Here is a 17,892-nt window from a genome sequence, read left to right as displayed (position 1 = left end):
CCAGAATTAACCCGAATATCTCCATGGATGCTGATCCCGACATAGGTCTATAGGGACCTGAACATTGTGCTTTAAAATGGTGGTTGAAAGAGCTAGGAAGATTTTGGTAGGACGTTATACTTACAGAATCTCTTGCGCAGCTGTAACACTACTTCCAGGGCCACTCATTAACTCTCATACTGCTTCTCCCGCCCATCGGTAGTCCCGACGTCCGATTGGTTGCAGTGTGACTGCGTGTCTGATTCTTTCGAGTCATACACGCTGTCTGCTTCTCTATCATGGAAAAAATAAATAAATGAAAAAATTGGCGCAGGGTACCCCATATTATGATACTCAGTACAGATAAAGTATATGGCTACAGGCTGCAACTGTGTGCTTATCTTGGCTGTGTATCAAAATAAGAGGAAGCCCATGCGGCTTTTTTAAAGATTTTTTTAAATAATTTTTAAAAACGGCGTGCGGTCCCTCGCACTTTTGATACTTAGCCATGATAAAGCCAACAACTGAGCCTGGTACTCTCAGACTGGAAAGACCCATGGTTATTGATCCCCCCAACCTTAAAAATAGCAGCCTGCAGCCACTCAAAATTGTCACATTCCTTAGATGCGACAATAAAGGCACTTTACCCAGCTCATCCTGATTGCCCTGGTGTGGTGGCAATTGGGGTAATTTCAGGTGTTAATGAAAGCTCACAGCTGGCACTAAGCCCTAGATTATTAATGGGAGGCATCTGAGAATCCCCACCCATTACCAAAACTGCATCTCCTGGCAAAAAAATCGCTTCAAAACCGCATTGTGTGATGCAGATTTGGTGCAGGAATATATAGTGTATAAATTTCAGCACCAAATCTGCATATCTTGTCAAAAAAATGCACAAAATTAAGTTTTGACTCAGTTTTTTTTTAATAATCTGGGTGGCCGGATCCAGATGGGTACACCATGGGTATGGGTATACCATAATGTATTTGATGGGAATCATAAATCATTAGAAAAATAAAGATGTTTGATTACATGATTTTACGTAAAAAAAAATCCCATTCTCTCCCAATTACAGAAAGGCTCTTACACGTTACCAAATGCTTTTCCGGCACATGTTCTATTGCAAGCATGTAGAGAGACTACTCTGCAATGTGTGGATCAGTAACAAAGCTGCCAAACTGTTCTCGTTGCATTCTGCCAAATGGTAAGTGTGCTTGCTTCAGAAATACAAATGTTATTTCTATGTTTATCAAAAATGTACTGTACCTGATTTAATCACTAGCGCAGTGAAAGTAATGGTCATTAATGGGAGCTATTTCCCTCCTGCCATGTGGTCTGGGCACTGGGGAGCCGCAATGCAAGGGTTAACCCTTGCTGGATTTTCCTGCTAGAGGTAGTACAGGTGCTTCAAATGAAACAGCATAAAAGGCAGCCAGATCTCCTCAATCAGTGTATGTGGTAGGGCTGGAGAGCTGCTGGAGGAACTGGGTTACTGGAGAATCCGATGTACTGGAAAACCTGCTTTATGTGGACCGGAAGGTCCAGGACTTCTGTTTAGGCCAGTTTCAGATGTCTGTGTTTCAAGTAAGTTTGAAAAGTCCTATTTTTACACGGATGCCACACGTACCCATGTTATGAAGTCCTTTTTGTTTAAACTGAGTATCAAAATTAATTTGTTTTTTTCCTTTTTATTATGCCTGTGATGGACTGTTTTTGTTCATGTTTTTTCCTGTGTGTGAATAAAACACTGACTTTTTTTGGCTATGTGCCCACGGGGAGAGTGTCCTGCGGTTATATCCGCAGGACATTCCGCAGGAGCTCGCAGAAAACCGCAGCACAACTTTGTCTGTTTACATGCTGCGGTTGTACAGCGGAATGTCCTGCGGATATGCTGCGGTGTCCTGCATTGAGGATACAGTACCATGCCTTCGGCACTGCATCTTTAATGCAGAACAAGTGCTGCAGTGATCGGGGCGTTCATACTTACCTCCATCACTCAGCACGTCACTTTCCGGACGTATCTGTGCACTGTGCAGGAGAAGGTGGGCGGGCCTGCACTAGCTCTGGCTGTCACATGACAATAGCTCGTGCAGGCACCGCCCACCTCCTCCTTCCTGCTCCTAGCTCCACTGCGCTCCAGTCTGCACCGCTGCTATCAAGGCAGGTAAGTATGGGACCCTGCGGAGAAATCCGCAGGAATAATTCACATGCTGTAGATTTTTCCACAGGGAAATTCGCATTATTTCCGCTGTGGGAAAAAAACGCAGCATGGGCACAGCACTCCCCAAATGCCATAGAAATGGCTAGGGACTCGCTGTACTGCGAATTTTTGAAAAATCCGCGGAATTTTCTCGAAACAATCGCGGCAAAATCCTCAAATTTTCCGCAGCGTGGGTACATAGCGTTAAACTGTCTGAGCCTCTGTTACTGAGTCCCTTCCTATTCCCACTAAGAGCAATTACCCACAATTGGTGGCTTGAATGCAGGCAAAACGCAGTGAGGCTGACGCAATTGTTTGGTTTTTTTGCACTTCTGGCTGGGCGCCACTGCATGTTCTGGGCCAAGGACTGTTGCCAACCCAGTCTGGGTCATCTGCAGAGATTAAGGCTACTTTAAAAGCGTTGATGGAGCCCACTCGGCAACAGCAGGAGGCTACACACCAGCAACAGATCTTCAACCAGAAATCTACCCGGTGGCAGGAGGAGGCTGTTTGGCAGCAACAGATATTCAACCAAGAGATTGCTTTGTGCCAGGAGGAGGCTTCCCAGCAGCAGCAGCAGATCATTAACCAACAGCAACAGGAGGCCCATCAGCTGCTGGTACAGCACTTGTTGTCATCGCAGTCTGCAGGAACTTCACCAGCAGTAATCGATGCCAGGAAAGTGGTCTGTGTTGCGATGCTCAAAATGGAAGCCACTGATTATGTGAAAACCTAACTGGACTTCTTCGAGAGGGTGGCACAGAGAGAGGGACTAACGCAGGACCAAGAGGGGAAATTGTCGCTCTTTTTGGCAGCATGACCCCAGAAGGCCTATCATGACTTACTGTGCGAGCAAGCAAAGGACTACACGGTCACCAAGGGTGAGATCCTAGCAAGACTGGGGGTAAATGTGTTGGTTTGGGCCCAGTGGGTATATGAGTCGGTGTATGACTCTGCTAAACCAGTCAGGTTCCAGAGTTCAGTCCAGAGTTGTTTTTGTTTTTTTAGGTTTTTGCACCCAGTTCAGACATAGAATGGAGTTCCAAACGTTATTCCTTATTTGTTAGTAGTTTTTCGTTTGTGAACCCACCCCACTCACACCTATTGCTAATCCACATGATACGTATATATAGCCTGGGTCTCAGCTTCCCATACACGGTAAGTTTTTTAACTGCATGAGAGGACACACACAAGCTAGGGACCCCAACGTAGAGAAATACTTTGGCGTAGTGTTGGGGCTCTATTGCATTGATCAATTTAGTAGCTAAATTTCTCTTTATTCATATATTCATGGCAGTAATGCAGGTTCCATTTTTCCCATTTCATTCTTACATATAGCTATTGAATTTTTCATGTCAGTATTCACACAGCAGTTTCTGCTATTACGTGTATCCCCCTTGCATAGTCACTGGTGTGCATACCTTATCTAAATATAGTGAGGTTCCAGAGTTCTGACTTACTACACCTGGTACAGAAATGGCTGCAGCCCGAGGTACTGACACCCACTGCTATGGTGGACAGCATAGTGGCTGATAGGCAACACTGGGTGGGACAATCAATTTCCAGTGATATACTCCATATGTTGGACCTGATTGAACATTATGAGGCCACCAGGGATGTCCAGGGAGGGGCCACCAGGAATCTCCAGGGAGGGGCCCCGGGGAAGGCATTGGGAAAGTCCCCGCCCCCGACCCATTGTGCGGAGCCCAGGAGAGTCGCACAGGACTTGTCAGGGGCTGAACGGCCCCCATTATCTGCTGGTGATGCCAGTAGCCCTGCCACGTAAGAGCGAATTGCCCCAACTGGTTTCAGCCAATGGACAGCAACCTTCGGTATCCTCGGTCCCTTTATGCCGAAAGGGTGTGTGCGACTGGCACCCCAAAGGAATTTAATTATAGACACTTGTGTCAGCTTGAGATGAAAGGCACCCCGGCAGTGGCCCTGCTGGACTCAGGGAGTCTCGTGACCTTGGTGCGAGAGAGCCTGGTGCAACCTACTGAGCTCACCGGCAGGAAAATTGGTGTACTGTGCATACACTGGGACTTAAAAGACTATCCAACTGCACTTGTGATAATAAATACACCTGCAGGGGGACGATGACATGAAGTGGGGGTGGTTGCAAATCTGTGTTATGAACTTTAATTGGGAGGGATTTTTCACTATTTTTGGCCCTATTGCCAACAGTTGTGCCACTTTGGGAACATGAGTCAGGACTGGTAAAGTCCATGGAAGGTTCTACAGAAAGAGTGCAAGAGATTTGTGAACTGGAGGAGGAGGTGCCGGTTGTCGGTGTAACCTCCAGTCAGGTTGAGGAGGGGGAAACTACCCTCATGGAAGTAATGGCTGGGGAAATAGAGGACTTGCCGCCAGGACCTGAATTGTCAACCTTAAATGTCTCAGGTGACAATTTTGGTACAGCACAACTCCAAGACCCTAATTTATCCCGTGCTAGGGAAAATGTGTTGATGGTGGATGGAAAAACCCCAACAACATGGGGAGGATACCAGGTTTCCATGCTTTGAGGTAAACCATGATCTGTGGTATCGAGTGGACAAAATAAGGGGTGAGGTGGTAGAACAATTGGTGGTGCCCCAGGCCTATCGCAGGATGGCAATGGACTTGGCCCATCCTCATATACTTGGCAGACACTTAGACCATAAGAGAACCCTGGATCATATTCTGCAGCGGTTTTATTGGCCCAGTGTGTATAAAGAAGTGAAACAGTATTGTGAATAATATCCAGTGTGTCAGGTGACCAGTCCCCAACTATACTTTCGAAGCCCCTTGGTACCACTGCCGATTATTAGAGGTACCATTTGAAAGAGTGGCCATGGACCTGGTGGGTCCGGTAAATAAGTCTGCAAGGTGACACCAACGTATTCTTGTAGTTCTTAACTACGTCACCTGATATCTGGAAGCAGTTCCTCTGTGTCATGCTTCGGCTGAACTCATAGCCAAGGAACTTATGGTCATGTTCTCTTGGGTGGGGATTCCTAAAGAGATCTTAACTGACCAGGGCAACCCATTTAAGTCAAAGATTATGAAAGAACTTAGCAAGTTGTTAAATGTCAAACATTTGAGCATATCAGTGTACCATCCCTAAACTAAATTAAAGATCATGTTAAAAAGGGCTGTGTCCAAGGATGGGAAGGACTGGGACTTCTTGCTACTCTACTTATTGTTCGCAGTGTGTGAGGTGCCCCAGGCATCCACGGGGTTCTTGCCCCTCAAGCTATAAACTGGCAGGCATCCTCAGGGGTTGTTAGATGTAGCTGAAGAGCCATAGGAACACCAGCCCACAACACACAAGAGTGTGATAGAACATATTGCAAAATTGCTGGAAAGAATGGAGACTGTTCTGCCTCTGGTACGGGAACACATGGAGGCAGCCAAACTAGCAAAGACTGGTTGCTCGGTAAGAACCTTTAAACCCTGGGGACAGAGTGCTGGTACTTGTACCCACTGTAGGCAGTAAATTTCTCGTAAGGTGGCACTACGAGATAGTGAAGAAGTGAACTACAAGATGAACCAACCAGGGCGAAGAAATCAAGAGCAGGTTTATCATGCAAGTTTACTAAAATCCTGTAAGGATAGGGACAGTGACAATAGGGACAGTCCGCTGCCTGCGTTTCCTGAGGGGAAGGCTCCGTTACCCCCAGTGGTTTTGGTGCGAGCCTCCCCCACAGTCAAAATAGCTGAAACATTGTACCCTAAATAAGTTCAGAAGGCCCAGGAATTCGTTATTACAGAAATATTCTCCGAACTCCCCGGTCATACTACCCTAGTCCAACATAACTTTGTCACAGAGCTGCAGGCCAAAGTCTGACTCAAGCCATATCGGGTGCCTGAGAAGGTGAAGTCAATGCTACGGTTGGGGGTCATTAAGGAATCACAAAGTGCGTGGGCCAGCCCAATAGTTTTAATACCAAAACCTGACGGTACACTGCGATTTTGTAATGATTTTAGGAAACTTAATGAAATTTCAAATTTTGATGCCTACCCCATACCCTGGGTGGACGGATTAATAGAGCGGTTGGGGAAAGCTCGGTACTATTCGACCTTGGACCTAACAAGGGGGTACCGGCAAGTGCCCTTGACAGAGACTGCAAAGGAGAAAACAGCCTTTGTAACGCCTGAAGGGCTCTATCAGTACAAGGTATTGCCTTTTGGTTTACATGGGGCACCAGCGACAGTCCAATGGTTAATGGATGTCATCCTCCATCCTCATCACTGATATGACTCAGCATACCTTGCTGACATTGTGTCATTTAGTGCAGATTGGGAAAGTCACTTACCAAAGGTTCACGCAATAGTGGACTCTCTATGACAAGCGGGGCTAACTGCCAATCCAAAAAATGTACCCTAGGGGTGGAAGAAGCTAAGTATCTGGGGTATGTTATTAGGCGAGGAGTCAACAAATCCAAAATAAACAAAATAGAGGTGATTAAAAACTGTCCCCGTCCCCTCACCACAAAGCAATATCGTTCTTGGGTTTGGTTGGGTATTTCAGGCGGTTTATTCCCGACTTTGCCTCATTATCAGCTCCCTTGATGGACTGCCTTAAAGGAAAAAAGTCCGTAATGACACGCTGGAATGAACAGGCTGCGGAGGCTTTTAGGTCATTGAAGGCAGTGTTGTGTGAAATACCTATTCTCATTACGTCCGACTTTAAAAAACAATTTATTGTACAGACAGATGCCTCAGAGGTGGGTCTAGGTGCAGTGCTCTCTTAGGAAATCAACGGAGAGGAGAATCCCATTGTTTTTTTGAGCTGGAAGCTTACCCCTGCCAAAACCAGGTACAGTATAGTGGAGAAGGGAGTGCCTGGCTTTCAAATGGACACTCGAGTCTCTCTGCTATTATTTGCTGAGGAGGAGGAGGACATTTCGCTTGGTGACCGACCATTCACCGCTCACATGGATGAGTCCAACCAAAGCGATCACCAGTTTGTTCCTGTCACTGCAGAATTTCAAGTTTTCAGTGGCAGGCAGGCTGCAAGAGAATGAGGATGCCTTGTCTCGGGTCCACTCTATGGCATGTGTCCTCCCCCACAGAGTTTAAGAAAGGGGGGGTATGTAACACAGTGAAGGGAATGGTCATTAATGGGAGGTATTTCCCTCCTGCATGTGCTCTGGGCACTGGGGAGCGGCAATGTAAGGGTTAACTTTGGCCGGATTTTTCTGCTAGAGGTAGCACATGTGCTGCAATTGACACAGCATAAATGGCAGCCAGATCTTCTCAGTCAGTGTGTTTGGTAGGTGTTCTTTTAGGTTTTTGCACCCAGTTCAGACTTAGAATGGTGTTCCAAACGTTATTCCTTATTGTTAGTGTGTTTGGTAGGGCTGGAGAGCTGCTGGAGGAACTGGGTTACTGGAGAATCATATTTACTGGAAAAACTGCTTTATGTGGACCGGAAGGTCCGGGACTTCTCAAGTATCTGTATCAAGCTGAATTTGCTTTTCCCTTTTTTTATGCCTGTCATGAAGGACTGTCTTTGTTCATGTTTTTTCCTGTGTATGAATAAAATGTGACTTTTTTTTGACTGTTAAACTGAGCCTGTTACTGTGTTCCTTCCTTTGCCTACCAAGAGCAATTCCCCACAGTATGTGTATCTACAACACTTTATCCTTTGGGCCTGACTTTTTTTTTTTTGTGTGCATTGTTTATTTTTAATACATTCTTAAATAGCATAATTTCTGCAAAGATGCATAGTGCACAATGTCTTATTGTGTGATCTTAACTATCAAAGCACAGAAGTGGGTCCATGTCTCATTTGTAAAAGTATGGCTGATGGAGTTCGAGTTGCACTTCCTGAAATCCACTGTTTCATAAGAATTCAAACAATCATAGCTTCGATATGCATTTTACAATGAAAACATAAGGGACAAGCACTGTAGACTGAGTGAGCAGGCTAATAGCATCTGGTGTTATGTTATCATATTGATCCCTGTACCAAATATACCAGAAGTTATGAACATGATCACTCATCACTTTGACGTCACTGCTTATCACAGTCCCCGGGTCTCGCAGAGTGCAGCGTGAGCCGAGAGTGGCTAGTTCTGAGGCTTCATAACCTTTGATCTACGTAATTGAAAAACAGTTGTGAGAACTGCTGGACTATGTCGGAAATTGGAACGGATAAAAAGCTGGAAGACAAGAAGCGGAAATGTGGTATTCTCCAAGGGGAAATAAGAAGGTGGCATACAGGTACTGCTCACCTTTAGGGTGGTAACTGAGACCCTGGAGATCACGATTTGGGCCGTTTTTTCTGGTCCCCGGTCACGTGATCACCGGTATTCACTGTATAAAGTTGATCACGTTGTAGAAAATGGAAGCGCCAGTAAAAAATGATTTATCTCCCACCTGGCATGATCATACATGTCAGATGGGAGATAAATCTCCTCCTCCGGTCCCCCCGCTGTGGCCAAAGTGCGCCGCATCCACCGGGCCCCGTCCCCATCCCCCTCCCCCTCTTCTAAGATGGCGGCTGCACTAGTTGCGCTCCACAAAAAAATCTGCTAAAATCAGAACAGATGCAACTCCAGACTAATCATAAAATTAATTTTTATTAAACACATTAATAAACAATTTTTTGCAGTTTAAAATGAGCAGGTGTTTCACAGCGGTTTCACTTACCAGATCACTGAAATAGCACTACTTACAAATTTAACATGGTCTTTCAAAAACTAAGTTTTAAAATCTCAAAATATTATTATAATTGCATATAATTTAGAACCCAGGGACAAACCTCCACCATATAAGTATATAACACTATAAAGGTGCTTAAAATTAGTGCCTGCAAATAATAATTTAAATTCAATATAACGGTGGTTAATTTTCACCAGGGCTCTAATTATATGTTGGAACAATCACAAACAAAGCAGGAGTGTTAATGTATCCTAGTAAGGCAATAGTTTAACACAAAAATGCGGAACATAATTAAATAGATAACACTAACCATATTGTTGGATTGTAATCAGCGAGCGCATAAATCATATAAACGCAGGTGTAAAAACATTAATGTGAATGTGTACATAATATAGATATGCATTATAGTAAATTAAATATATCAATAACTTAACCCCTTAACGACCCATGACATACTGGGTACGTCATGGGTCGTGTGCTGTTAAGCCCCGCCCCTGCCACTGGCAGGCGGCGGCGATCCGCGCACATATCAGCTGTTTTCAACAGCTGACATGTGTGCCTGCTAGCCGCGGGTGGAATCGCTTCCACCCGCGGCCATTAACCCCTTACATATCGCTGCCAAAATCTGGCAGCGATATGTATATGCGCGCCGCCATGACAGTCACTTACCCCGCCCCCACCGGAAGTCACGTGACATGATCCTGTGACTTTCGGTGGTTGCCATGGTAGCACAGGGTCATGTGATGACGCCTGTAGCTAACATGACTCATTTCCTCTCAATGCCGCAATACAGCCGGCATTGAAAGTAAAGCACCAAATCTGCAGTTCTCAGCTCTGTAGCTGAGATCTGCAGATAGTGCAGAGCGATCGGATTGTTGATCCCTATAGCCCCCTAGGGGGACTAGTAAAAAAAAATAAATTTTTTTTTAAAAAAAATAAAAAACCTAAAAGTTCAAATCACCCCCCTTTCACCCAATTGAAAATTAAAGGGTTAAAAAAATAAAAAATATACACATATTTGGTATTGCCGCGTTCAGAAATGCCCGATCTATCAAAATATAAAATCAATTAATCTGATCAGTAAATGGCGTAGCGGCAAAAAAATTCCAAATGCCAAAATTACGTTTTTTGGTCGCCGCAAATTTTACGCAAAATGCAATAACAGGCAATCAAAACGTAGCATCTGCGCAAAAATGGTACCGTTAAAAACATCAGGTTGAGGCGCAAAAAATAAGTCATCACTGAGCCTGAAAAATGAGAACGCTATGGGTTTTGGAAAATGGCGCAAAACGTGCGCCACTTTTTTTGGACAAGCTTGTGAATTTTTTTTAACCCCTTATACACAAGTAAACCTATTCATGTTTGGTGTCTACAAACTCGCACTGACCTGAGGCATCACATAGATACATCAGTTTTACCATATAGTGAACACTGTTAACCTACAATTTGGCCACCAAACAAAGCAAGCCAGTTCCAATGTAAATGTAACCAGGTAGTGACACAGTGGCAAAATTTAAACCTAAAAACACTACCCTGAATAAGACACAAACAAGTTCATATCAAAAAGCAAAAAAGAAAGAATATCATTACTTACAGCAAGATGGAATTGCAGCTGTATATTGCTCAGGCCAAAAAACTACTACTACTCCAGCAGGATACAGCTAAACCCCCACTAGGTGGAGGCAACACAGGTGCAGGTGGAGCCATTCACACTCACTTCAAAATATGGAGGAGGTAATGGCTGGATGGTAAAACTGCACACTAGTGGCTTGCATAGAGCACTGTTCACACTAGCAGATGCACAGTCACAAATCCGCAGCCTATTAGGTGACGCCCATACTATTAGATCAGGCGGGCTGCCAAGCCGTACCCCCACTGCACGCTACATAGGGACAGAAACTCTAATGGCAAGGCCTAACAAAAAGGGGCCTGGCTGTATCCTGTACAAAAAAATATATGAGGTTTTTTGTTAGCGTTATGGCCATAAGACGTATGCCTACAACCCTCGTCACGGGAACCTCATGCTTGTAGGTCCCTACACTATATATAATGTCAAAAAGCAAAAAAGAAAGAATATCATTACTTACAGCAAGATGGAATTGCAGCTGTATATTGCTCAGGCCAAAAAACTACTACTACTCCAGCAGGATACAGCTAAACCCCCACTAGGTGGAGGCAACACAGGTGCAGGTGGAGCCATTCACACTCACTTCCAAATATGGAGGAGGTAATGGCTGGATGGTAAAACTGCACACTAGTGGCTTGCATAGAGCACTGTTCACACTAGCAGACGCACAGTCACAAACCCGCAGCCTATTAGGTGACACCCATACTATTAGATCAGGTGGGCTGCCAAGCCGTACCCCCACTGCACGCTACATAGGGACAGAAACTCTAATGGCAAGGCCTAACAAAAAGGGGCCTGGCTGTATCCTGTACAAAAAAATATATGAGGCTTTTTGTTAGCGTTATGGCCATAAGATGTATGCCTACAACCCTCGTCACGGGAACCTCATGCTTGTAGGTCCCTACACTATATTTAATATCAAAAAGCAAAAAAGCTGTATCCTGCTGGAGTAGTAGTAGTTTTTTGGCCTGAGCAATATACAGCTGCAATTCCATCTTGCTGTAAGTAACAAACAAATTCATAGCAAAAAAATATAAACTTTATTGTAAAATATATTTTTTTTAAAAAAATATTAAAAGGTAGTACAGCAGAAAAAATGTGAAAGGAGTATCATCCAAATAGACACCATAATATAAACAAATAACAGTCCGTCAGTTCGGGGTATCAATCCCAATAACAATATAATAATATAATAATAATTAATGATGACAAACTGTATACGATGATGATGAAAAATTACTTCACAAAGAAGGGCACAGGTTTTAAATACATTGGCAACTGTGACTAGATGGTATTAAATGAACACAGGGATGTTTAAAATGACATGATAACTAGAAAAGGGCTTAAAATAGAGCCCAAAAAAATCAGGAAAAATAACGACATAAAACATGCCTGCTGAAGGAGTTTTTTTCACAGTGCTACATAAAAATACAGCTTCACCATTAACACCCTGACGCGTTTCGCCGTGGCTTTCTCCAAGGGCGTATAGAACAGAGTGATCTGAGTGGGTTTTTTTATAGTGCTGATGTACCAATTAATTAACCAAAAGGGTAACGAGATTAAAAAAATAAACCAATAAACATGCATTAAATAAATACTGGGGTCTTAGCATTGGTAGATTCAAAAAATGCAAAGCATATTAGCATAAGTAATAAACTCACCACAGGTGAACTTTACAATGAATTGGATTGCAGCGTTCTAAGACAGAAAACCGAAAATGAAGGGAGGCAGTGCAGCGGAGAGAAAACCTCCCCGTGTGTAAAGTGGTTCCATTTCAAAGGAAGTGACACAATAGAAGGTGCACAAGCTAAGCAAGCACATTGCGCATGTGTGTGGTGACTGAGAATAAAGTCCCATTTCCGTTATCGGGGTTCTGTAAAACCGGAAGTGGTAAAAAAAGAAGACGTGCACTAGGAAAACGTCATGTGGAACACAACTGCGCTCCACCAGGGCGGAAGTGACAATAATGAAAGTACAGGTGGAACGCAATTGCGCTCCACATATACGGAAGTGAAGTGTTATGTGCATGGAGTGCTGAAAAATAGATGTTCCGGCTTCTAGAACTGTAATATCTTAACAAATATTCAGATATAACTCCATTATTAGACAGGGAGAACGAGTATGTATTACAAACTTAAAGTAAAAAATATGTTTCAAAAAGCGCAAAAGCATTTAGATATATAAAGATATCCAATATGTTTAAACGTGTCTGAACTTTGTCAAAATGACTATATGCCAAAAAAGAATAATACAAAAAAAACACCTATTAGCAAGATATCATAAAAAAGTATATTGTAAATCAATGCTTTCTGAAATATAGTAATAGACCTCAGTATAAATAAGGAGAGATATAAATGGTTAAAAACAAACGATATGGGATACAATGAAAAATATATATATAATAATGTACAAAATATACATAGGTGAATAAGTGAGACAAAGTGCGCTGTGCGAAGTGCAAAGTGATAAAAGTCAAAAACATGAAAAAAACACACATATAGAAAAGTGTTATAAGATCATTATTATAATGAATAAGTGATTAGATAGTTCCATATCAGTTGTTCCAAGACCAATATTTGCATGTGGATTCATAAAACCCCCCTCCAAAAAAAGGGAATCTAAAAACAATGAAAAAAGAGAATAAAATTAGTGGCCATGAAAATTACAAACACAAAATATACACAAATAGAGCAATGATCATAAGATTATTCATAAAAAAGGCGAGAAACTAATGTTTTCATTCAACCCATTTGGTACTAAAGTATTTAGCGTAAAAATCCAACGAGATTCTTTTTGTGCAAGGAATTTCTTCCATTTCCCCCCCCCCCCCCCTCTGACTTACCAGAATCTTGTCAATCGCACGGATCTTCAGAAGTGTGGGATTACAATGGTGGAATTGCTTAAAGTGTGGAGAGATGGAGGTAAGTTTAGACACATCATCTTCATCCTGGGCTGCTGAAATAGATAAGACATGTTCTCAAGCTCTTCTTCTGAACTGTCGAGTAGTGAGGCCCACATATGTTAGGTCACAGGGACAAGATGCCATATAAATAACTCCTTTTGTGCTACATGTGAGGGCATGCGTGATCTTAAATTCTTTTTTGTTTTCCGAATCAAAGAAATGTTTTGCCCTCTCAATGTTAGGACATGCTACACAGTCACCACAGGATCCCCCTTTTTTTTTGGAGGGGGGGGGGTTATGAATCCACATACAAATATTGGTCTTGGAACAACTGATATGGGACTATCTAATCACTTATTCATTATAATAATGATCTTATAACACTTTTCTATATGTGTGTTTTTTTCATGTTTTTCACTTTTATCACTTTGCACTTCGCACAGCGCACTTTGTCTCACTTATTCACCTATGTATATTTTGTACATTATTATATATATATTTTTCATTGTATCCCATATCGTTTGTTTTTAACCATTTATATCTCTTCTTATTTATACTGAGGTCTATTACTATATTTCAGATAGCATTGATTTACAATATACTTTTTTATGATATCTTGCTAATAGGTGTTTTTTTGTATTATTCTTTTTGGCGTATAGTCATTTTGACAAAGTTCAGACACGTTTAAACATATTGGATATCTTTATATATCTAAATGCTTTTGGGCTTTTTAGTTAAAAGAAAAAGGTTTTGGTACCGTGTTAGCCAGTTGAAAAATGATTGCTCTCAGTGAGAGAAACAAAATTAAAATTTTGTAGTTCTGATACCTTTTAATGGCTAACTAAAATAAAAATAAAATATAATGTTATAAAGCAAGATTTCGAGACATCTCAGGTCTCTTCCTCAGGCATGGTATGACAAAATAGCTGAAGAAACACAAATATATACACAAAACAGGGCAGAGCGATGCATAGTAAAAGGACATTTAAATAAACAAACACTGAGCTTGGAAAGTGAATCCTTAAGGTCCAGTCACACTAAGCAACTTACCAGCGATCCCAACAATGATAGGGATCGCTGGTAAGTTGCTAGGAGGTTGCTGGTGAGATGTCACACTGCGACGCTCCAGCGATCCCACCAGCAACCTGACCTGGCAGGGATCGCTGGAGCGTCGCTACACGAGTTGCTGGTGAGCTCACCAGTGACCAGCCCCCAGCGCCGCGTGGAAGATGCTGCGCTTGGTAACTAAGGTAAATATCGGGTAACCAACCCGATATTTACCTTGGTTACCAGCGCACGGAGCTACACGTGCAGAGAGCAGGGAGCAGCGCACACTGAGCGCTGGCTCCCTGCTCTCCTAGTTACAGCACACATCGGGTTAATTACCCGATGTGTGCTGCAGCTAAATGTGCACAGAGCAGGGAGCAGCGCACAATGCTTAGCGCTGGCTCCCTGCTCTCCTAGCTACAGCACACATCGGGTTAATTAACCCGATGTGTCCTGCAGCTACATGTGCACAGAGCAGGAGCCGGCACTGACAGTGAGAGCGGCGGAGGCTGGTAACAAAGGTAAATATCGGGTAACTAAGGACAGGGCTTCTTGGTTACCCGATGTTTACTGTGGTTACCAGCCTCCGCAGAAGCCAGCTCCTGCTGCCTGCACATTTAGTTGTTGCTGTCTCGCTGTCACACACAGCGATCTGTGCTTCACAGCGGGACAGCAACAACTAAAAAATGGCCCAGGACATTCAGCAACAACCAACGACCTCACAGCAGGGGCCAGGTTGTTGCTGGATGTCACACACAGCAACATCGCTAGCAACGTCACAAAAGTTGTTCGTTAGCAGCGATGTTGCTAGCGATGTTGCTTAGTGTGACGGGGCCTTTAAGGCCCAGTCACACTAAACAACTTACCAGCGATCCCAACAACGATCCAACCTGATAGGGATCGCTGGTAAGTTGCTAGGAGGTTGCTGGTGAGATGTCACACTAGCGACACTCCAGCGATCCAACCAGCAACCTGACCTGGCAGGAATCGCTGGAGCGTCACTACACGAGTTGCTGGTGAGCTCACCAGCAACCAGTGACCAGCCCCCAGCCAGCAGTGCCGCATGGAAGCGATGCTGCGCTTGGTAACTAAGGTAAATATCGGGTAACAAACCCGATATTTACCTTGGTTACCAGCGCACACCGCTTAGCGCTGGCTTCCCTGCACACCCAGCCACAGTACACATCGGGTTAATTACCCGATGTGTACTCTGCTACGTGTGCAGGCAGCAGGAACCGACTTCTGCGGATGCTAGTAACCACGGTAAACATCGGGTAACCAAGAAGCCCTTACCTTGGTTACCCGATATTTACCTTCGTTACCAGCGTCCCCGCTCTCACGCTGCCAGTGCCGGCTCCCTGTTCCCTGCACACACAGCCAGACTACACATCGGGTAATTAACCCGATGTGTACTGTGGCTACGTGTGCAGAGAGCAGGGAGCCGGCACTGGCAGCGTGAGAGCGGGGACGCTGGTAACTAAGGTAAATATCGGGTAACCAAGGTAAGGGCTTCTTGGTTACCCGATGTTTACCGCAGGGGCCGGGTTGTTGCTGGATGTCACACACAGCAACATCGCTGTTACGTCACAAAAGTTGTTCGTTAGCAGCGATGTTGCTAGCGATGTTGCTAGCGATGTTGCTTAGTGTGACGGGGCCTTTAAGCTGGGTTTACACACTGCAACATCTCAAACGACATCGCTGTAACGTCACCGGTTTTGTGACGCAATAGCGATGTTGTTTGCGATGTTGCAGTGTGTGAAACCTATCAGCGACCTGGCCCCTGCTGTGAAGTTGCTGGAAGTTGCTGATCGCTACAAATCGTTCAGCACCATTCCTAGGTCCTTTGTTTCCAGCTGTGCAGCATGCATCGCTGGAAAGTTTCAGTGTGTGAATGACTTTTCAGCGACTTTGTTAGCAACTTCCCTTTCAAAAGGCTGCTTATCAACGTCCCCAACAACCAGCTAGGTCGCTCTGCAGGTCCGGATCGCTGTTGCGTTATTGGCCAGGTTTGCCTGTTTGACAGCTCACCAGCGACTTAGCAGAGACTTAGGGAGGTCGCTGTTACGTCACAAAACCGGTGACGTTACAGCGATGTCGTTTGAGATGTTGCAGTGTGTAAACCCAGCTTTAGTGTGATGTGGGCTTTAATTAGCTAAAGGACATTTAAATAAACAAACACTGAGCTTGGAAAGTGTAAAGCTAATTAAGGATTCACTTACCAAGCTCACTGTTTGTTTATTTAAATGTCCTTTTACTATGCATCCCTCTGCTCTGTTTTGTATATATTTGTTTCTTCAGCTATTTTGTCATACCATGCCTGAGGAAGAGACCTGAGATGTCTCGAAAGCTTGCTTTATAACATCATATTTTATTTTTATTTTAGTTAGCCATTAAAAGGTATCAGAACTACAAAATTTTAATTTTGTTTCTCTCACTGAGAGCAATCAATCATTTTGCGCTTTTTGAAACATCTTTTTTACTTTAAGTTTGTGATACATACTCGTTCTCCCTGTCTAATAATGGAGTTATATCTGAATATTTGTTAAGATATTACAGTTCTAGAAGCCGGAACATCTATTTTTCAACACTCCATGCACATAACACTTCACTTCCGTATATGTGGCGCGCAATTGCGTTCCACCTGTACTTTCATTATTGTCACTTCCGTCCTGGTGGAGCGCAGTTGCGTTCCACATGACGTTTTCCTAGTGCATGTCTTCTTTTTTACCACTTCCGGTTTTTCGGAACCCTGATAACGGAAAGGGGACTTTATTCTCAGTTACCACACACATGCGCAATGTGCTTGCTTAGCTTGTGCACCTTCTATTGTGTCACTTCCTTTGAAATGGAACCACTTTACACGCGGGGAGGTTTTCTCTCCACTGCACTGCCTCCCTTCATTTCCGGTTTTCTGTCTTAGAACGCTGGAATCCAATTCATTGTAAAGTTAACCTGTGGTGAGTTTATTACTTATGCTAATATGCTTTGCATTTTTTGAATCTACCAATGCTAAAGGCCCCGTCACACTAAGCAACATCGCTAGCAACATCGCTGCTAACGAACAACTTTTGTGACGTTGCTAGCGATGTTGCTGTGTGTGACATCCAGCAACAACCTGGCCCCTGCTGTGAGGTCGTTGGTTGTTGCTGAATGTCCTGGGCCATTTTTTAGTTGTTGCTGTCCCGCTGTGAAGCACAGATCGCTGTGTGTGACAGCGAGACAGCAACAACTAAATGTGCAGGCAGCAGGAGCCGGCTTCTGCGGAGGCTGGTAACCACTGTAAACATCGGGTAACCAAGAAGCCCTGTCCTTGGTTACCCGATATTTACCTTTGTTACCAGCCTCCGCCGCTCTCACTGTCAGTGCCGGCTCCTGCTCTGTGCACATGTAGCTGCAGGACACATCGGGTTAATTAACCCGATGTGTGCTGTAACTAGGAGAGCAAGGAGCCAGCGCTAAGCGGTGTGCGCTGCTCCCTGCTCTGTTCAC

The 17,892-nt window shown here is 43.9% G+C and overlaps 1 protein-coding gene across 5 annotated transcripts in view; it reads left to right on the top strand.

Annotated features, from left to right (window-relative positions):
- The window catches only part of TUBGCP2 (tubulin gamma complex component 2), a 948,782-nt gene that overhangs the window by 683,745 nt on the left and 247,145 nt on the right, over positions 1–17,892 (top strand). For all 5 annotated transcript variants that reach the window (XM_075349130.1, XM_075349129.1, XM_075349127.1 and 2 more), the window contains one exon: positions 1,055–1,183. In XM_075349130.1, the coding sequence (XP_075205245.1) occupies positions 1,055–1,183 (129 nt within the window). The remainder of the gene's footprint in view (positions 1–1,054; positions 1,184–17,892) is intronic.

The sequence above is a fragment of the Anomaloglossus baeobatrachus genome, chromosome 5 (assembly GCF_048569485.1).
Source record: "Anomaloglossus baeobatrachus isolate aAnoBae1 chromosome 5, aAnoBae1.hap1, whole genome shotgun sequence".
NCBI lineage: Eukaryota > Metazoa > Chordata > Amphibia > Anura > Aromobatidae > Anomaloglossus > Anomaloglossus baeobatrachus.
This window is presented reverse-complemented; position numbering and strand designations above follow the sequence as displayed.